The 21,720-nt window shown below is 44.9% G+C and overlaps 1 protein-coding gene across 7 annotated transcripts in view; it reads left to right on the top strand.

The window, feature by feature from the left end:
- The window catches only part of LDB2 (LIM domain binding 2), a 454,053-nt gene extending 437,382 nt beyond the window's left edge, over positions 1-16,671 (top strand). The window contains exons 6-8 of one of the 7 annotated variants that reach the window (XM_027545088.1): positions 5,268-5,391; positions 9,237-9,382; positions 15,059-16,671. In XM_027545088.1, coding sequence (XP_027400889.1) covers positions 5,268-5,391; positions 9,237-9,382; positions 15,059-15,109 — 321 coding nt within the window. In that variant the 3' untranslated portion in view covers positions 15,110-16,671. Of the gene's footprint in view, positions 1-5,267; positions 5,392-9,236; positions 9,389-12,028; positions 12,550-15,058 lie in introns of those variants that run through there. The other 6 variants (XM_027545087.1, XM_027545085.1, XM_027545086.1 and 3 more) reach the window with 6 other exon arrangements.
- The last annotated feature ends 5,049 nt before the right edge of the window (positions 16,672-21,720 follow it).

Raw genomic sequence — 21,720 nt, 5'->3', positions numbered from 1 at the left:
CACCCCTCCAGCAGCCCCGCAGGTGGAGACCAGACTCAGGCAGGCTAATGCAGTGTTGCAAATGTCATGGTCTGAATCTTTTCTTTCCGAGCAGGGGGACCGGGACTGGGAACTTTATAGCAGACACAACTTTGCAGATAACGTTGTTCTCTAAAATCAGAGAACTCTTTGCTAGTCTGCTCAGTTCCATTAATATGCATTTGAGGCTGGAGTGGTGTGTGTGTGTGTGTGTGTGTGTGTGTGTGTGTGTGGAAGGTGGGGGCAAAGGCACCTCTGAAATCTGTCTCTTCTTGTATAATCTCTTACATAGTCTGTACATGTATGTTACAAACAGGGGACTCTTTACCTACAGTCACTGGATGGGAATGTAAGAGGGTTTATAAACCTCCAAATATTTTGTGCAAAATTCGGAAGACGGGCTGCATAGCCTTCACCAGATCCTCAAGGGGATCTGAGACCTCAAGGAGAATAGGAATCCTGGCTCCAGAAGGATTTAGCGAGTGACTGCCGGAACCTACTCAACGAACCATCTTCCCGATCACATTCCATAAGGCCTCAGGCTTCTGCTGTTGCCAAGATGCACTGGCTTGCTGCCTGAGAAGGAGGCTTTTGTCTGAGTTAGTTCTGCCACCTACAGCACGCAGCCGGGCAGAGGCGCCCGCTTGGCTCCCAGAGCGGGGAGACTCATTTGCATACATGAATAAGGGGCGGTGCGCGCTGCCTCTCCAGCCTGGTACCCCTCCGCTAGAAGAAAAATGGCTTTGGGGATTCCTTATTAGTATTCAGAGATGCAAACTCCTTTGGGGTGAGTTACAGCGATGGGAAGATATTTTTACATGAAAGGGGAAGGGATAAATCCTGAGGATTAGCATCTGAAAGAAGTATTGCCCAAAAACCCAGGAGGAAAGGGGGAGAAAGGAAGAGAAAACGAGCTCCTGAGTTCTCACGATAAATACAACTCTTCCATTTCTTAGCATGCTCAATGCTGACAACCCGTTCTAGGTCCAGATAGGTAACTTGTCATATAATAAAAGTATTTGCCATCTAACTTGCAATCATGAAACTATCTGCTTCAGGAAGATGTGATTTTCTAAGCAGCTGAGTGCAAGCATAGGATAGTGTTCTTAATATACTTAAAATCATTTTTAAGGGACTGAATTTTGGGGACCAAGACTGTATTATTCTCATGCTGCTGCTGTTGCTAAGTCGCTTCAGTCATGTCCGACGCTTAACGACCCCATGGACTGCAGCCTACTCGGCTCCTATGTCCATGGGATTTTCCAGGCAAGAGTACTGGAGTGGGGTGCCATTGCCTTCTCCCATCATTCTCATAGTTCCTACGCAGAGTGCCTGAAACTTAGGAGGAAATTCAATAAATGCTTGTTGATTTAACGTAATAGAAATGTGCTTTGTTTTGCAATCTGTGCTGTGCTTGTTAATATATGATCATATCTACTGTTTGTCGAACTTACGTGTCAAGGCGTATCATCTCAACTTTTTCAAATGTCCGAGATATGTATGGTTTTACAGATGAAGCCGAGTGCCAGCATGATTAGTGTTTCAGCCAAAGATAAGATTATACCTAGACTTCTCAGTTTAAGTCCATGTTTCTTCCACTCCATCCATGAAATTTTATATCCACTGTAAATCAATTTCTCGAGAATGGGAATTGACCACAAGGAAATGGTTTTAAAATCTTTACAACATTTCCTAATTAAAAGAAAAAGTTTTCCCCGTCCTTAGAATTTCTCTGAAAGCTTTTCTTACTGTTCTAACTTAATAATTGATCCAAATATCTTCTGACCCTGTCTGAAGCTAATAGTAGTTCTTTGATGGATAATGCAGTCTTATCTGCATGTGGAGAGAGGATGTGGAACCTTTCGCTCTGTTTGCTTAGAGTGACAAGGGAAGACCTGAGAGTGTCTATAATTTGCACACATATTTTGATTTCCAATAAAGAATTCTTAGTGGAGGAAAACACACCAGAATATGGACTTAAATGTATAGGAACCCTCCCTCTTTCACAGGTTTTTCTTTATTAACATTTTAGGTTTCAAGTTCAGTTCAGTTCAGTCACTCAGTCATGTCTGACTCTTTGTGACCCTATGGACTGCAGCACACCAGGCCTCCCTGTCCATCACCAGCTCTTGGAGCTTGCTCAAATTCATGTCCATCGAGTCGGTGATGCCATCTAAACATCTCATCCTCTGTCGTCCCCTTCTCCTCGTCCCCTTCTCCTCCCTCCAATCTTTCCCAGCATCAGGGTTTTCTCCAATGAGTCAGTTCTTTGCATCAGGTGGTCAAAGTGTTGGAGTTTCAGCCTCAGCATCAGTCCCTCCAATGAATATTCAGAACTGATTTCCTTTAGGATGGACTGGTTTGACCTCCTTGCAGCCCAAGGGACTCTCAAGAGTCTCCAACACCACAGTTCAAAAGTATCAATTCTTCAGCACTCAGCTTTCTTTATAGTCCAACTCTCAAATCCATACATGACTACTGGACAAACCATACCTTTGACTAGACAGGCCTTTGTTGGCAAAGTAATGTCTCTGTTGGTCATAACTTTTCTTCCAAGGAGCAAGCGTCTTTTAATTTCATGGCTGCAGTCACCATCTGCAGTGATTTTGGAGCCCAAGAAAATAAAGTCTCTCACTGTTTCCATTGTTTTCCCATCTATTTGCCATGAAGTGATGGGACCAGATGCCATGATCTTGGTTTTAATGTTGTGTTTTAAGTCAACTTTTTCACTCTCCTGTTTCACTTTCATCAAGAGGCTCTTTAGTTCTTCTTCACTTTCTGCCATAAGTGTGGTGTGATCTACATATCTGAGGTCATTGATATTTCTCCTGGCAATCTTGATTCCAGCTTGTGCTTCATCCAGCCCGGAATTTCTCAAGATGCACCCTGCATATAAGTTAAATAAGCAGGGTGACAATATACAGCCTTGATGTACTCCTGTCCCAGTTTGGAACCAGTCTGTTGTTTCTAAAAGGTTTCAGAAAGGACTCTCAAGTCAACAGGAAGACAGGCAAACTGAAGACGGATGGGAACTGACCCAGACCTCACTACTTTGCAGCCTCATGCACTAGTGACTTTGTCTCTGAATCACACTGTACCTGTGTCGCTCAAGCTGTGAAATCTTAGTCTCTTTTCCCGAAGAAACTGCAAATGAAAGGAGATTACAGTTGGCCCTTAAGTGGGGTTAATGGTTTTGGCTTAGATCATTGATAGCTAGGAAGGGCTAAGGTATTTTTCTAGATGACGACAATTTTGATTATCATGCTTAGACTTGAGAAGAGGGAAAGTGGGGTGGGGGCAGTGAAAAGAGAAGGAAATTTGAGCAGAAAACCCTTGGAGATCTGTGCGTGGCTTGCTTCTGTATTTCTCTCTGCTAAAACCCAGCATTTGCAGGGCAGTGGCTCTCAGCTTTGGGTAATACTTATCAGAATTAGATGAGGGAATGCTCTTTTTAAATGCAGATTCAGGCCCCCACCTCCAGATTCAGTAAAACAGAAAGGGCAGAGCCCAGAAGTCTGCATTTTTAACAATCAACTCATCTGATTTTGATAAAAGTGTGCCTTAGACTTTGAGGAACATTGGCATAGAAAGGTTTTCCAGTCTTTCTGAGAAACACTCTTTCAATGCATCCATTCATTTGAGCCAAGTCTAGGAACACAGAGATAAAAGGCATAGTCTCATTTCAGCATTCAAAGAGTTCAAAGTCAAGTAGAGAAGAGACTTGGAAGCTGATGGTTACAAAATGTAAATTAGTTCATAGAGCAGAAGGAGCTATGTGCTGTGGAGAACTGGAGAGGTATTCGGCTCAGCCCACATGGGAAGAAGTGGACAGTCCTGGGGAGGAAGGGATAACAGAAGAAGGGACTCTGCCTTCAAGGATGAGTGGGCATAAACCAGGAAGAGAGGAGGGAAGAATTCCAGGTTGAGGGAACCCAGTGGACAATAAGAAGTGTGGCCTCTAGGGAAATACTCAGATGAGACAGGGCAGAAGGGAAAGGGTGGTAAAAAAGATGGGCGGATGAAGGCGGAGATTGAAAGTCTGTCTTTCATAATAAAATAATGTCTTTTCACATGGGTAGGTGCATTGCCAGGGCTTTCTGGTTGGCACTAGAAGTAAAGAACCCGCCTGCCAGTGCAGGAGATGTAAGAGCTGCAGGTTCAATCCCTGGGTGGGAAAGATCCCCTGGAGGAGGGCATGGCAACCCACTCCAGTATTCTTGCCTGGAGAATCCCATGGACAGAGGAGCCTGGCGGGCCACAGTCCATGGAGTCACAAAGAGTTGAACACCACCAAAGCGACTTAGCATGCGTGCACAGATGCGTTGCCAATGTTCATATTGCTGTTGTTGCAACAGCAACGGATGCGTTGTTCCAAGTTGTGGTCTTTGCCCTCTTAGCAACAGCTCTCTCAATGCAGCAGTGTTCTGATAAGCTTCCAACTGAGAAGGGATTCAGAAAAGTCCAGGGCAGTCCTAACTGGATTTACCTTCTTATTTCATTCATTAATCTTTGTCGTCAGATGTCTTGGACTGCAGTAGAGCTGAAAGGTCTAACTAAAGGAAGCAAGAAGCGTGACTACGTACAGAACCAGGGCAAAAACTCCACACTGAATATATGTGGGAGTATACATTACCATCCATTACCAATTTGCACATCTTGTGTAAAATACAAATGAGCCCATGGATAAAAATGAAGTCGTGTTCATCATGGTTTTTTATAAGAATTAGGATCAAAAAACGTACCTGAAGTTACCACTTTGTTCTCAAAAGCTTGAATGATACCTTCACTGCCACAAAATCTACATAAACTGCCATTGTAACTCACAGTGTGTGGTTATGCAAACAGGAAAAACAACAGAAGCCAGAGTAGAAATCTGAGCATGCTGTGCTAATATGAAAGAGCTTTTTTCTTTAACCAGAGAGAATCACGTCATTTCATAATAGAACTGCGTATATCCACCCAACCATCAGTTTAGAATATGTGGGGAAATATGTGTGTGTGTGTGTGTGTGTAAATCACACTCAGCTGTAATATGATATTATAAATGATAGTAAAGAGAGTGAGCATTATCAAATGTTGGTAATATTTCTTTTCCTCCACACTTATACAGAAAAAAATAAAAAATGGTGGGGGTGGGCAGGAGGGAAGAAAAGTGTCTTTAAGCTTCGAAATGAATTCCAGCTGTTAATATTATTTATTGCAAATAATATTATCAAGTAGTGAAGCCCCTGTCTTTGAACCCCTTGCAGTTGTGTGTAATACTGGAGCCAATGCAAGAACTGATGTCCAGACATAAAACCTACAATCTCAGTCCACGGGACTGCCTGAAGACCTGCTTGTTTCAGAAGTGGCAGCGGATGGTGGCCCCGCCAGGTACGGCCTCGCTCTTCACTCTCCACCTACATGCTTTTTCCGAGGCTGCTTCTGGACATGAAGGGATAGGAAAAGGGAGTGATTATAAACGTATCAGGCAAAGTAGTTTATAAGGGATGTTCTGACTGTGATGTTGGATCCAAAGACATTGAGTTGGTGAAGGGCAAACATCCTTCTTCGACGTGGTGACCATGCTCCACAGTCTTCTCACTTGCTAGATTTAGGAGGACAGAAACTCACAGAAGGAAATTGATGTCTTTAATGTTACTGAGATGTTGATAAAGCCGAGATGAGAACCAAGGTTCACTGTCTCCCGGGCCAGTGGTCGTTCCACTGGACAAGACTTTGGTGACCGCAGATGGCTTACTTTAGTTTTCTTTGTCCTTGGAAGAATGGTAGAAATTACGAAAAGAAAGGGGGAGAAGGAAGAAGAAAGGAAGAATGGGGGGATGGGCAGAAGAGAAAAAGAAGGAAGGGAGGGAGGGGGGAAGGAATAGATGGAAGAGAAAAGGGAAGGAAGGAGGAGAAAGTTTTGCCCTATTTTTAAAGATACATAATATCAAAGGGTATTCTGATCATGAAAAGAATACATAAAAGACCCCATTTCTCCACTTTCCTAGGATGCAGTTTAGATACTGTAGTCTCCTGCTGGGGTTCTGAAATTACTGCTTCGAGTCATCATTAATTGTCTTTCTATCTAATACATTTTCACTCCCAGGCGTGTGCTGAGCCTCATTGATCATAAAAGCAAAATGTATCCATTCGCTAAAAATTGTTTTTATGAAGAGTAATTATTAACATGAGGCACATAGCTTTCTGAATCATGAAATATAATGGTCACCTTCCACTGGTAATTGGCCAGGGGTTTTAAATAAAGAGGATATAGTCAATATAATCAAGCACATGTTTAGAAAGCTGGGAAAATGAGCATTACTTTACATAGAATAGCTGCATCCCCATCTTAGGGGAATTTTCGACATTTAGAACATTATTTTTCAAAGATATTAAATGTGCTTAAATTGGTCTTATTTTCTCTTTCAATATCAATAAGGTTTTATGGGGAAAAAATTTCACTCACTCCAGGTCTTGAAAACTTCTATTTCCTGATATATGCACATATAATTCATATGACGTGTATGTGTGTGTGTGTGTGTATTAGTCATTCAGTCATCTCTAACTCTTTGCGCCCCTTGGACTGTCACCCACCAGGCTTCTCCATCCATGGAATTCTCCAGGCAAGAACACTGGAGTGGGTTGCCTTTCCCTTCTCCAGGGGATCTTCCTGACCCAGGGATTGAACAGGGGTCTTCTGCATTGCAGGCAGATTCTTTACCATCTGAGCCACCAGGGAAGCCCCATAATTCATATATTATTCATTAATTCAGTCATTAACTCAACAACTATTTATTGAGCCCCTACAAGATGCCAGGCACTGGCCAAGCCACTCTGCTTACAGCACTGCATGAAAACAGTCATAGATCACAGTCTCTCAGACCTTTATTTTTTTATTGAATCTTCACTAGCGTTATTGTGAGGTATGAGATATTTCTTGTTATTCCCATTCAGTATAATAGGCCTGAGATTTAAAGTAGAGCTTGCCAAAGTTAGCGCAAGACTAATCAATAGAGACCTATGTCACAATAAGTCTTTGTGTCTTCAGTTCATGACTCTAATCCTACAGCTATGTACAGCCAGTAGGAGCAACACAGAGCAGACATTTGAGGCATATTTTCCCAAAATTCCATTAAAAAATACAATTTTTTTAAATAAAAGCAGCAGATTTCAAGTCAAAGGAAGAAGACGCTGGTCAGGGAAAACTGGGGTATTCGCTTAACTTTAGACTGTACCACTCAGCTCACCTCCAGCTGCCTAAGTTGGAACAATTCTGTTTCCTGTTTCGATAACCTTCAGAATAAGCATCCATACTCTCCATGGATAGGGACGGTAGATACCCTCTGTCAATGAGTATCTTCAGACATTAAGACAAAAATATTTATGAAAGAAAAAATAGTGTATAAATAGAAACCTTCTACTTCTTCATCAAGTCAGGAATAACATGATGGACCCAGTAGTCTTTGAAATGAGCCTTAAAACAAACTCACCCCATTGTCCAATAGAAGCAGCAAAGATGTCTCAAGAAAATGCCAAAGGTCCGCTCACTTAATTCCAATACGGCCCTAGCTTACCTTCTTCCCATCAGGGCTGGACCTAGAATAGGGTTAGCTCTTACATACCATTTCCAATTCATTTAGTAAGTGCCTGGAACAGGCTTCTGAAAGTTTCTCATTCTCAAAACAAAGATTATATAGCACCTAACTAATAGAGTTGCTATGAATATAAAATAATGACAGAAAATGTCAGGAATATGAAAACATTGAGTCATGCTCACAATGCATAATAAATAAATGAAATTCTTCCTACTACACATTTCCATAAGTCTGTACGCTTCCAATAAAATCTTGCCTCATCCTTCAGTTTCAAAAATATATATATATTTTTTCTATTTCTAAACCTTCTGGAAGAGGTCTAGTTTCTTTTCATTAATATATTGATTATAGCATATTAAAACATTTTCCCCCCAGGAATTTTCAAGTTAGTTGCATCCTTTAAACACCAGGGTGCAAACCATGGGCATTTCTCCTGAGCTTGGGAATCCCCAAGTTCTACATCAATGGCTGGTTGGATGGACACTTCTTTTTACTTCATCATTTCAAGGTGTAATAGAGCTTGGCTGCAATATAACACTTGGCCAGTAGGTGCTGCTGTTACTCACTGGGTCCCTAATTTAATAAATTCATATAGGTGGCGCTAGTGGTAAAGAATCCCCCTGCCAGTGCAAGAGTTACAAGTTTCATCTCTGGGTCGGGAAGATCCCCAGAGTAGGAAATAGCAACCCACTCCAGTACTCTTGCCTGGAAAATTCCATGGACAGAGGAGCCTGGTGGGCTGCAGTCCATGGGGTCACAAAGACTCAGATACAACTGAATGCACACATGTGCGTGCGTATGCACACACACACACACACACACACACTTTTCTCAGGCCTTGGAGGCTCCCTAGGAATCTCAGTGTGAATAGCATGACAGTCTCTCAGTTGTGTCCAACTCTTTGCAACTCCATGGACTGTACATTCCATGGAATTCTCCAGGCCAGAATACTGGAGTGGGTAGCCTGTCCCTTCTCCAGAGGATGTTCCCAACCCAAGGATCGAACCCAGGTCTCCTGCACTGCAGGTGGATTCTCAGAGCCCTCCTTTTATTATAAAAATAAGGTAGGCCATAAAAATTTTTTCTCAAAATTCATAATGGTAATAATATTTTAAGTTCAAATTGTGATAGGGGTATAACTCACCCCTAAGATTTATTCATAGATTCCAGACATATAGATGGGCTCCCAAGGCGACGCTAGTGGTAAAGAATCCACCTGCCAGTGCAGAAGAGGGAGACTTGGGTTCAATCCCTGGGTTAGAAAGATCCCCTGGAGTAGGAAATGGCAACTCACTTTAGTGTTCTTGCCTGAAGAATCCCAGGGACAGAGGAGCCTGGTGAGCTACAGTCTATGGGGTCACAAAGAATCGGACATGACTGAGCACAAGACATATAGATGAAATCAGAAAGAACAATTAAAGGCAAATCATTTTATAGACATGGTAAAGAAAAGAGTTTCCATCATTTTGTACTAAAACTAGATCATCAGATTTCTCCTTTTGGGTTTTGTCAAGTTAAAAAAAACACGGGGAAAAAAATGTCAATAGTCTACTCTTTTCAGTTTACAAAAACGGCGTCACTGGAGGGACCGTGGTGGTCGCCCGGGAACTGATCCCCCTTCCATTTTCCATATTGCAGCAGAACCCACAAGGCAACCGACAACCAAACGGAGGAAAAGGAAAAACTCCACGAGCAGCACCTCCAACAGCAGCGCGGGGAACGCCGCCAACAGCACCGGCAGCAAGAAGAAGACCACGGCCGCCAACCTGAGTCTGTCCAGTCAGGTACCTGTAAGTCTCGCTTTCCTTTTAGGCTGCAATTCCTGCCTTTACCGTCTCCCAATTCCAGGGGGGCCCGCGGAAAAGACTCTTAGCTGCAAAGACCTTCTGGGCCGGGCGGGCGGGAGGCGGGGTTGGGGAAGGGGAAGGCAGGACAGGAGTTGGGAGGAAGGGGGAGGACTCTGTCCTGAAAACCAGCCCCTGCAAACTGGGAACTAGAGAGCAATACGCAGAGTCTGTGCTGCAGCAGGACAGGAATGAAAATGCCGTCAGAGTCGCAGACAGGAGATATGTCACCTAAGGTTTAATTAAAATATCACTGAGCGATGTGCCTGGTGGCAGATAAGGGGCTCTGGGCACCATCGCTGGGACCCTGTGTTCCACTGGAAAGCTAGCTCCTGGCACTCAGACTCAAGATTGTCATTTGACTGTCCCCAGCCCTGCCCACCCCACCCCAGACATGGGCATCTCCTCTTATCTTAAGACTCAGGTAATTAACTCAAGGCCAGTGCAGCTCAGTGGATTTCGTTTTCCCTGTTTCATTAGCTTAGAGGGAGGTTCAGCCGCAGGTTTGGTCTGAACTGTCTTGACCTCTTGACCCTTTTCTTTCAGTTCCGGGTCTTGACGAAGGAAATGGGCCGCTCAGAAGGGGGCTTCTTTGAACTCTGAGACTCATAGCCGAGGGTGTCCCCAGAAGGGCAAACCAGGCAGATGGGACCTTTCTTGCTCTCCTCTTGATTTCTTCCCCAGTCCTCTCCTTTCTTCCTGATTCCTTCTAGACTCTGAATTCTTCATCCCAGAATTAGACCACTTACCGCTTTTACTGACAAGTTCTCACGTTCCCTGAAGCCCATCTTGCCTCTTCAGTGACCTGCGGGTGTTCCTTCTCTGTGCCCTTGGTACATTACCTCACCAGGCTTTCAACTGTCCTTCCTTCCAACCCAGGGATTCTCATGGTGCATCAGAAGTGCCCTCTGGACCCTGTGTCTTTGAGAGTGTGCCCTTTCTTGTAGCTGCCCTCCACCTCCAATGCAGTTTTTTTTAACCTTTCCCCTCTTTCTCACTCGTCTCCCCTCTAGGATTTGGTTGTGGTCCTCTTCCTTCAGGTTCTGATCCTGCTGTGTCTCCTGTCCATGTGAGAGTGGACCATCCTTTCCAGAAGGTTCTCCACTTACTTCTAAGTGTGGCTTTCAAATCTGACCCCCCACCCACTTGCCCCCACGTCCCATTGGTCACTTCTCTTCGGCTAAACCCAACCCCACCAGTGTATCGGAGAATTATCTGGCCTCCCCTCCTGTCCTCCATAGACAGAGGGTACGGTTGCCATTCCCCAGTACATTAAAAAGAAAGGGTCATGAGAGAGTGGCCAGCCTGTGAGGTAGGTGTCATTTTAATTTTAAGAGCGTTAGGAATTTCAGTCTTTAGATAAAACCAGAGTCACCTCTGTTTTTAACTGGGCTATCATCCCTGAAGAGTGAGGGGGCTGGAAATCAAAGGAGAAAAGCAGTCTTCTTATTAAGGTGCCAGTAAGTTATACCCACTGCTGGTTAAATGGAAAATGAATAGAAAAAAAAAATGGCCAGGTGTAAATAAATCAGCCCCCAAAGCATACACAAGTAGCCTATTCATTCATTTAATCTGAGAGTTTTAGAAACTAAAGGTTGTTAGTTTCCACAAACAATTGAAAGAACATTCCAGGGATTTCTGGAACTCTGACATAGCTACTTAAAGGCACAGGGACTACAAGAATTCAGAGCGGTTCACCAAGCGTTTTCTGAGCTCCTTTTGTGTGCCCTACACTACAGCAGGTGTTGGTAATCCAACGCCTGGTTGGATTTAAAATTTAAAAAAAAAAACAAAAAAAAAACCAAAAGACACCCAAGCTCCATCATTGAAGAGCTGGCTATCTAAAGGAGGGACGATGAAGAGGTTTCTTCTCTCCTGCCAACTCAGTCTCCTGGGGTCAACTCACAGGGTAGAGTGTCCAGAAAGGTTCTGAGCCTGAACTGGATGTGGTAGGCCATCCATTAGTGATGTCTGCCGTGGGTACAGAATAGCAGCTACCTGTCCATGTATTTTCACATACCTGGCCCAGTCAGAAGCATTGCAATTTTTTTTAAAGAGCACCTAACTTTTTCTACTCCATTACATTCTTGTCCTTCCAACCAACCATTGCATTTTGCTGGAAGATGCCTGTGTTGAGAGGGTCTTTAGTGAGTTAAGACCCTTCGGACAAGAGCAAGGCACCGTGAGAAAGTGCAAGAAGAATGTTAGCAGTATCCTCACCATGCAGTGAAGCGTGTTTTCATTAAGTGAAACTTAGAGATGGCTGAGAGAAACAGGGAAGTCATCCAGGTTAGGCAAACGTGTCCATTTCTGTAGGTCCCCTGGCTGGTTGGATGTCAGATGATAAGCACCGACTGGCTCGTAAGGATAACATCTTTTGTGTGTCCTGAATCACTCACACCCCGTTCCTGTTTAACTAGAAATGCCACTTGCTGGCCTTAGCTGCCCTATCTGAAGACACGGACAGGGGGTCGTGTTACCACGGCCATGGCTGTGGTCCACCTAGTGGCCGGACGGCAGCGTGTGTGTCCGGCAAGGGCTCGGGTTTAATCCTTGGCTTCTGCGTCTCACTCCATCCAAGAGCAGGGGCTAGGAGCGACCCCGAACCGCAGCCTCAACCCTGGGAGGGATGGAGACCGGTGTCAGTCCACAGCAGTGACCCCTGCTGGCCAGTTTAAGCAGAAGTGTTGAGGGGCCCTGAAAGGAGTCCCTCCCCGTCCTCAGAGGTTGGTGGTCCTCGCTCGGGGGCTTAGTGAGAAGAGGTACATGGGCACCAGCTGGTGGCATCCCAGGGTCTCCAGCAAGGAGCAGAGGGGTCTGCCTTGTGGGGAGTTGAGACCACATGGGTTACCCTCAGGTGGACCAATATCGCCTCCTGGGCGGGGCGGTCCCACAAGACAGGGCAGGAAGTTCAGCTCTCACTGTGGATGTTGAATGATGTGGGGGGATTTTTAAAGACTGGGGGTGTGTGGGGAAAACGATGCCAACACCCCCAGTTGGAAGGAGCCCCAAATGTGCACTGGGCTTCCAAGGCAGTGCTAGTGGTAAAGAACTCGGCTGACAATGCAGGAGACAAGAGACATGAAGCTTTGATTCCTGGGTTGGGAAGATCCCCTGGAAGTGGGCATGGCAACCCATTCCAGTATTCTTGCCTGGAGAATCCCATGGACAGAGGAGCCTGGTGGGCTGTAGTCCATGGGGTCGCAAAGAATCAGATATAAGTGAAGCGACTGAGCATGCACACAAAATGTGTCTTATGTCTCCACTCATTTTGTGAAGATAGCAAGTCAAGCCCACCTGAGTGGAGAACACACATCCTAGCCTGGAGGTTTAGCAGAGCCAGCTAGAGTCCTGTGCATAACTGTGTAACTGTCCTCAAGCCTCTAGGTGCATACAAAGTCCTTAGCACACGTCTGTTTTATTATAATTTGCCATTTATTCATCACTCACACATGCACACGTGTGCACACACACTCATACGTAGACCCACGATTATGCATCTGGCTAAGGATATGTTTTATAATCAGTAAGGCAAACATGGCATCTCTCTGAAATTTCAGATGCTCCAAAATATCTATGCCTGGGCATCTTTTCCAGTTGTTCCTGGAACAAAGATACACCAAACATACTATGAGCCTGCATGAGCCCCATTTGAAGAGATTCAAGCCACTATTTTCGGAGGACTTTTCTGGAATGGCTGTTGTTTGCTGATACAGTGAAGGCATCTGGAGTGTTGGGAACTTCTTGGCTAATATCACGTTTAAGTCGGCTTCTTCTGTTTCCAAATTATGCTTACTTCCTCCCATTCCCGCAGCCTCTCTCGCTGACCTTGGGCTCACAATACTAGCGCAGACCCACGCGTCAGTTCTAACATTCTTCTCCTGCCCTGTGACACCTAAGGCTTGTGTTTTCCCAGCCCTTCAAAGGGTGCCGCACACAGGTCACGAGCTGGGGTTCACCCTCGTGTGGCGCTCTGCTGCATCTTAACCTGGTCTTGCCTCCTGCCTTTGCTCCTGACTGTAGGCACAGTGTCCTGAGGGCCTGCAATGAAGGGCGCTTTTTGAATCCCCAACACCCCAAGGGGTCAGGTGAAAGCCCTGTTCCATTTAACGTCCCATCGGCTTTCTTGACACTCGAACTCTGTGTCTGTTTTACATCTCATTTCAGGAGTCCTTGTGAGTCTCTTATAAGTCAGTGTCACGTCTAGCTCCTGGTGGCATCATAAGGATGTTCGTAGGGACTCATAGTTGAACACCCTGCCGGCACGTCGATGGCTGACTCTACTCAGGTCACCTTTGAGCCATTTACTTCATCTGGGACATTTCTCTTTAACATCCTTGTTATCAATTCGCAAGAGTGATTAGTCTGAAAACACAGTGTGAAACCTATTGATTATCTTCCCTCTAATTCGAGGGGAATCGATCTATCAGACAAACAAGGTTTTCCATTCCAAAACAAACCAGATGGTCACAAAGGGATTAGTTCGATGGGCACCTTCAAAATTTGAGAAGGGCCCTGGAGGGACAGCTGGACCTTTCTCCTGACCACAGGCAGTGTTCCACTCATAGACTGCCCCAGGCAGCCTCTCTTGCCCCAGTAGAAAGAACGTTTGCCCAGTTGTCAAGGCAAATTCACGCCCATATCAGCAAATGCTTACTTATATCTCCAAAAGCATCTGGCTGGCCTTGATGTTTCAGCTTCAGCCGAGGCCAAGGGCAGTCAGGCACTCTTAAGTAGATTGTTGCTCAGAGTTGGCAGAGCAGGATCCACCTGACAGATGCCCTGTGCTGTGCCCAGGTCAGCCATTGGGCCCATAGGGCCCCCTTGGAACACGGAGGCCAGAGCAATGCCTTGGGTAGGCTTTCTTCTCCCCTGTCCTCGAGCCTCTGCAGCGGTGGCCTCTGCCAAGCTCCCAACCCTAGGATGTGCCTTCCTTGTTTGCATGGAAGGACAGTTTGTACTTAAAGGAGTGATTAGATAGATTCTTCTTGCACGCTTCCATCTCTGATGACGACCAGCTTCATCGATATAATTATCATTAGTTCTCTTCATCTTTCTTTAATGGCACCAGCTGGACAGACTGGTTCTCTTTACTGCCCAGATTGGTGGTGGGGTTGCCTTTGTGGGGATAGGTGACAGGCACCATGGAATAACAGATGGTAAATTCAGGGCTTGTTGGCAATCAGCAGGTTTTTGCTAATGACTTAATTAGCTATGCAAATTGTCAAATCAGTGTGAACATTGTTTTTATCGAAAACTTTACCTAAATTAATTACCATAATTAAGTAGCAGAATGTCAAGGATGTTGGCTGTGTAAAAGGGCCTGGCTGAGTAGGAAAAAAGAGAGATCTGTCTTCAATTAAAACATATACCGTCCTTGGGACAGAGAAAATGCCGTTTAGAATGAGTTGCGTGAAGACGGCAGAACCGCCTCCTCCCCGGCGTTGGCTGCTATTCTCAGTAGTTTGCAAAGCCGTCCCGAGACCCTCAGTAAAGGTGGTGGCGTTTCCGAGGTCTCGCACAGCGCCCACTGCCCTCTCAAAAGTCCCCAGTGTCGGCAAGTTGCAAAGCGTGGATTTTTTTAATTTTGAAAAATCCATTTTTTTATTTCTGCAGATTGCTAGCATTGCTCGTTCTCCGGTGTCAGGCTGCACACTAAGGACATAAACTCGCGTGGTTGTTTCCCGTCAGGAGGCGATGTTTATTTCCTGTAGAAATCCAATATGCGTCTTGGCCCCCCCGACACTGAGACTTGGCCCCGGTGTACAGGACACGGTGTGTCTGACCCAGGTCCCCCAGCGCCTCCTCCCGCTAGTGTTTTAAGTGGGCTTCTCTCTCCCAAGGTTCCCTGTAATAATGTCAGCTGCTGTTCACAGGATGTGATGGTGGTAGGAGAGCCAACTCTGATGGGAGGTGAGTTTGGGGACGAGGACGAAAGGCTAATCACTAGATTAGAAAACACGCAGTATGATGCGGCCAACGGCATGGACGACGAGGAGGACTTCACCAATTCACCCGCCCTGGGGAACAGCAGCCCATGGAACAGTAAACCTCCGGCCACTCAGGAGACCAAATCAGAGAACCCCCCGCCCCAGGCTTCCCAGTAAGAGTGACCGGCTCCAGAATCCACTGTCCATAGCCCCGTGGGTCACGCTCACTATTTCAGATCCTTACTTACAGGAGAGGAAGGAGCAAGACGTTAAAACTTTGCCACGCAAATACCGATTTCTAAACCACAATGATCTGAGTTTCTTTCTTCCTTTTTTTTTTTTAATTGAGAGGACCATTCCGAATAAACTTCCATGACCCCTCCCTGGAGGCCTTCGCAGGTAACAGAGATACTGGCACTGATGATAATTAAAACAAGAGCAAATGCTAACGCTTCTCCTGGCTCAGTTTGAACCATGTCTGTTAATTTCCCTTCGCCAACCCCGCATCCAACCATCCAACGAAGGCCATATTGTCAGTAAACCCTCAGTGCTCAGGATCCCATTCTATGCCGAATCCAACTACAGATGACTTTTTAATATTGTAAAATATTTTCTGCTTTTTGACTTGCATCTGAGAGTTTCTTGTTTCAGTAAAAAAAGAAAAGGAAAAAAAATCCGCTTTTGAAAAGTAATTTAAACGTACCTTTATTTTTTTCTCTCTCTCTTTCACCTTTTCTTTCTTTGGGTAACAGCGAAGAGGGCCCAGCAGGGTAATTTATGGCCAAGCTAATGTCAGTTGGTCCTCGAGCCCGAGTTGGTTCAATCGAGCCTGAGTGCAGAAACAAGAAATGACCTTTTGTCATCAGAGACACCAAGGCAGATTTTTACGTAAAGAAAGGCACCTGGCCCCTTGAGAATGTATTTGTTTGTATAATTGCTGTTGATCCAAATATTTTCAAGCCATGTAATCCATTAATTTTGTGGGCAGTTTAATAAATCTGAAACTTCTGGGTTTCTTTTTTTTATTGTATCTGAGTTGACTGTTGTTTCTCTTCATAGTATATTTCCTGTATAATATTTTGTAAAGCCCTCACCTGGTTCTTTTATGGGGACTTTCCCTTGGGGGCAATCCCAGTGTATTTATGTGAAACTTTATAAAAGAACTAATTTTTCCATTCGCATATTAATATGTTCCTCTATACATGTAAAGACTCAGTGGCTCGTGTGTTATAAAACAGCTGTATTTTATGTATGCTTTACTGATAAGTGTGCCAATAATAAACTGTGTTAACGACCAAAGCAAAGGAGTCTGCATATCTGTGACCCTGGCAGAGAAATCTGCCCACGATGATGAGAAGTACTCAGCGTGGATTTATGACCCAAATCCCACACGGAGTGGCACTGTGAAAAAGGCTCATCTTTATAAACTACAGTTTCTTCCACACTCACTGCAGTTTACTTGGGCAAACACAGGGGTGTCTTCTCTGTGCTGGGCACTCTGCTGGCCGCAGACACAGGGATTGGAAAGCAAGGATTGACCTCGCTCCCTGTGGCTGGTCAAATACAAGGGCAGCGGCTTCCACTCACTGAGTACTTACTCTGTACCAAGCATCTCAATTTAAGGTCCATAGACATTTCTTCCGGCTTCCCTGAGAGCTCAGACAGTGAAGAATCTGTCTGTAATGCAGGATACCCAGATTCTATCCCTGGGTCGAGAAGATCCCCTGGAGAAGGGAATGGCAACCCACTCCAGTATTCTTGCCTGGAGAATTCCATGGACAGAGGAGCCTTTATTTCAACTAATCCTCACAGCTCCACCAACTAGGCCTTCATCTCCCCATTTTTTATAAATCAGTGCTCCCACTTGCCTATTTTTCTAAAAAGCTTATTATACAAAGATTATGGAAAATTCATTTGAGGACTTTGGGTTTCAAGAACTTTCGCCGCATTTGTCTACTCTGTTCAAATGAGGAAGAGGAGAGAAGAAATCTGTTAGCATTAACTAGGTGTATATAAAATGCCAGGCCATAGTAATAGATCATCTCAGCCAGTTCTGGAAAAGAGGGGCTTGAAAAAGAGAACAGAAGGGAGAGTGTGTCTCTTAGGTTGAGATTCCCAGAAGCAGAACCTGAGACCAAAATTCGGAGCACAGAGTTACTGAGGGGATCTTTTTCAGTTTAAAAAAAAAATCTGTAAGGGAGTGGAGGGGGTAAGATGCAGAAGAGGAAAGAGCTAGGAAAGCTGCGAACTCAGGAAGCCTACTTCCTGAGCCTGGTCCATGGTGCAGGGGAAGGCTTGGGGCACAGAGTTATCTAACCCTCGAAACTCAGCTGCCAGATTTCTGTACACCTGTACTGGTTAGTCATTGGCTGGGGCCACTCCCAAGGGGTGTGGGAGGCAGTAACTTCAGAATAAGATGAGCCCCCATCGGCCAAGGGCTGTCCTGCAGAGGAGAGATCAACTGGAAGGCAACAGTCTTAGCATCTCGGCATGGGTAGGTTAGTCCCAGAAAGGGCGTCTGGGCAGGGGACCAACCGTCTGCTTCAGTAAGCTACTTGCTCCATCTCAGACTTCACGGGAGACATCGGTGGAATTTGTTACTGCATCTCCCTTGACTACAAAGCCTAGCTTCTCTCTCAGCATCACACTGTTTCCTTATGACATTAGCATGGGGAGGGAAATGTGTGGTACAATAGCAACAGAGACAAAGGAAATTGAGGGAAACAGCTACTCTAATTGAAACTCCCCCACTAGAGCAGGAGAACTGCCAGCTTATCCTCTGCCCACCTCATCATTTCAGGGTTCCTTTCATCAGTTCTTTAAAGTCACCAACCTGCAATCATCACAAATGATTTCTGGGACAATTTGTTTGACGTCTGTTCCACTTATCTATTGCTACACAGCTGATCGACCCCAAACTCAGAGACTCAAGAGGCAATTCATTATTATCAGTTAACATTCTGAGAGCTCAATGGTCAGGCGATCTGCACTTAGGGGAACAGATGTTGGTTGGGGATGGTGTCATCAGAGGTTTGGCTGGGCTGGACATTCAAGATGGCGCAATCACATAGCTGGCGATTGGAATGGAATGTAGGGCTGTTGAATACAGCCTCTCCACCAGGCTTTCACAGAATGATGGTTGGGTTCCCAGGGGAGAAGAAGCAAACTGCCAGTGCCTGGAACTGAAACACTATCACTTATCTGCACTGCACATCAAGGCAGCCCAGATTCAAGGTGCAGAGACCCAGACTTCCTCTGGGATGGGTAAGTAGCACGTGCCTCCAACAAGGGGATTGACTGCAGGCGGCCGTGCTTGGAAACAAACCTCTACGGCATCCAAGACAGTCCACAGGCTGGACCTGGCTTCCCTGACACTGTGTCCTTAGCCCCGTCCCACTGGTGCCTGACCACCATCTACCTCCACTCCTTTCCGTTGTCTGAATACACTAAGGGCCACGTCGACATGTCTTTGCATATGTTTCTCCCTCTTAGAATGCCACCCCCACCTTTTTACATAACCTACTCAATCCTTTTTTTTTTTTAATTAATCAATTTAGTTTTGGCTGCACTGGGCCTCTGTCATGCTGCGTGGGCTTTTCACTGTAGTGGTTTCTCTTCTTGCAGAGTGAGGGCTCTAGGCGTGCAGGCTCAGTAGTTGAGGCGCTTGGGCTTAGTTGCTCCCTGGCATGTGAGATCTTCCCAGATCAGGGATCAAACCCATGTTCTCTGCCTTGGCAGGTGGATTCTTAACCACTGGACCACCAGGGAAGTCCCCAAAGCTATTCACTCTTAAAGGCCCAGTTTGATCCTCCTGGCCCCTGAGATGACTCCCCAGCTCAGGTCAGCATCCGTAGTCCCCTCTGGGATCCAGGAGCCCTTGGTTCTTGCTTCCGCCTTGGCTCTGTCCTGACAACTTCTTGTTTCTGTTGTTAAATTCCTTTCACTGTCCTGCTGGACTTTTCTAGGGCTGAGCGGTTTAATCGTTTCCATCTGAATCCTTAATATCTAAACTCTATCACATGTATCAAAATAGACAGAGTTAAAAACTCCCAAGCAAGAAATCATGACACCACCGCTTACCGTGCATTTCCCCTTCATGTTACAATCTGTCATTCTATGACACAACAGAAAGTGACGTTTACCCTTGTGGGTACATAAGAGATGAGAGGTAGCAGAGACGGGCGTGTTCAAGGTTCTCAGAGGGCAAGTCGACACAAAACAAACATTCTACAAAACACTGGCTTAAGCCGAACTTAAATGATTTGTTAGGCCCTGGAGATGTGTCAGGCCCAGAATAATTCCAAGGGCAACCATTTCTCAAGTACACACTACGTGTCAGCCGCTTGCTGGGTCCTTTGCCTGAGTGGTTTGACAATGATGGGAACCCAATGGTGGTGCATAGTTGGGTTTTGCTCTGTAATAACCTCCAAATCTCAGCAGCTGATGACCAGAAAGATTTTATCTTTCTCCCTGATGGGACTGTGGATCACCTGGAACAAATGTATCTCAGGTCTGCCCCTCGGGTCTCTGTCTAGAACAGGCACTCTTCAGAGCACACACTTTCTTGGCAGATTCTGAAAGAAATGAAAGAAGACAAGCCAAATCACACAGACACACACTTCCTCACACTGCATCCATGGACCAACGCAAGTCTCAAGGATAATCCAGCATCAGTGGAGTGGGGAAATAAACTACATCTTGCAGACTCAAGGGTATGAACAAACAACTGGGAATCCAACCTACCCCTGGCAGCCTACACAAAGATGTCTGAACAACTTCTAGTTATTTGTTAACATTTAAAAACTGATGAGTTTTCAAAATATCGTATTGATACATATATATGGAATCTAGAAAGATGGTACTGATGAATCTACCTGCAGGGCAGCTTTGAAGACACAGACGTGGAGGACACATTTGTGGATATGAGGGGTGGATAGGAAGGAGAGGGTGGCAGATGGAAAGAATAGCATGGAAACATATACACTGCCATATGTAAACAGTGAATGGTAAATAGTTAAAAAATATAGTTAACATTTTAAAAAAAGAAAATATAGTCCAAACTAAAATCACACCTTTATGTGACTTATTTATTTTAATGAGACCATGGAGTCCCCTCTGGAGGAAACCTTCAAATTGCAAGTGCTGTCAATACGCCACTTCACAGACCCTTGTCCTCAGAGACATCAGATATTCCTTAATTCTCATCCTGAAGTTTGCTTTTAGATAAGGGTATTTTTTGGTTGTTTATTTTTAAATTGGGCACAGATTGATCAATAAAAGCATGATAACACTGAAAAAAAAAATAGTCAATGGGAATTTGCTGTATGACCCAGGGAACTCAAAATGGGGCTCTGTGACAACCTAGATGGGTGGGTTGGGGTGGGAAGTGAGAGGGAGGTTCAAGAGGGAGGGGACGTATGTATGGATATGGCTGATTCATGTTGTGTGGCAGAAACCAACACAATATTGTAATTATCCTTCAGTTAAAAATAAATAAAGGAAAAAAATGGATGAATTTTCAATAAAAACTAAAATGTTTTGGCTTTTAATATTTTTTATTATTTTTAATATAAATTTATTTATTTTAATTGGAGGCTAATTACTTTACAATATCGTATTGGTTTTGCCATACATCAACATGAATCCGCCACGGGTATACACGTGTTCCCCATCCTGAACCCCCCTCCCACCTACCTCCCCGTACCATCCCTCTGGGTCATCTCAGTGCACCGGCCCCGAGCATCCTGTATCATGCACCTAACCTGGACTGGCGATTTGTTTCACATATGATGTTATACATGTTTCAATGCCATTCTCCCAAATCATCCCACCCTCTCCCTCTCCCACAGAGTCCAAAAGACTGTTCTATACATCTGTGTCTCTTTTGCTGTCTCACATACAGGGTTATTGTTACCATCTTTCTAAATTCCATACATGTGCGTTAGTATGCTGTATTGGTGTTTTTCTTTCTGGCTTACTTCACTCTGTATAATAAGCTCCAGTTTTATCCACCTCATTAGAACTGATTCAAATGTATTCTTTTTAATGACTGAGTAATACTCCATTGTGTATATGTACCACAGCTTTCTTATCCATTCGTCTGCCGATGGACATCTAGGTTGCTTCCAGGTCCTGGCTATTATAAACAGTGCTGCGATGAACATTGGGGTACATGTGTCTCTTTCAATTCTGGTTTCCTTGGTATGTATGCACAGCAGTGGGATTGCTGGGTCTTATGGCAGTTCTATTTCCAGTTCTTTAAGGATTAATATTTTTTTTAAACTGGAGGATAATTGCTTTATAATATTGTTTCTGCTGCACAACAGTGTGAATTAGCCTGTGTACGTG

Source organism: Bos indicus x Bos taurus, chromosome 6 (assembly GCF_003369695.1).
Source record: "Bos indicus x Bos taurus breed Angus x Brahman F1 hybrid chromosome 6, Bos_hybrid_MaternalHap_v2.0, whole genome shotgun sequence".
Taxonomy (NCBI): Eukaryota; Metazoa; Chordata; class Mammalia; order Artiodactyla; family Bovidae; genus Bos; species Bos indicus x Bos taurus.
The sequence above is the reverse complement of the archived record's forward strand: the minus strand, read 5'-3'. Positions and strand labels throughout refer to the sequence as shown.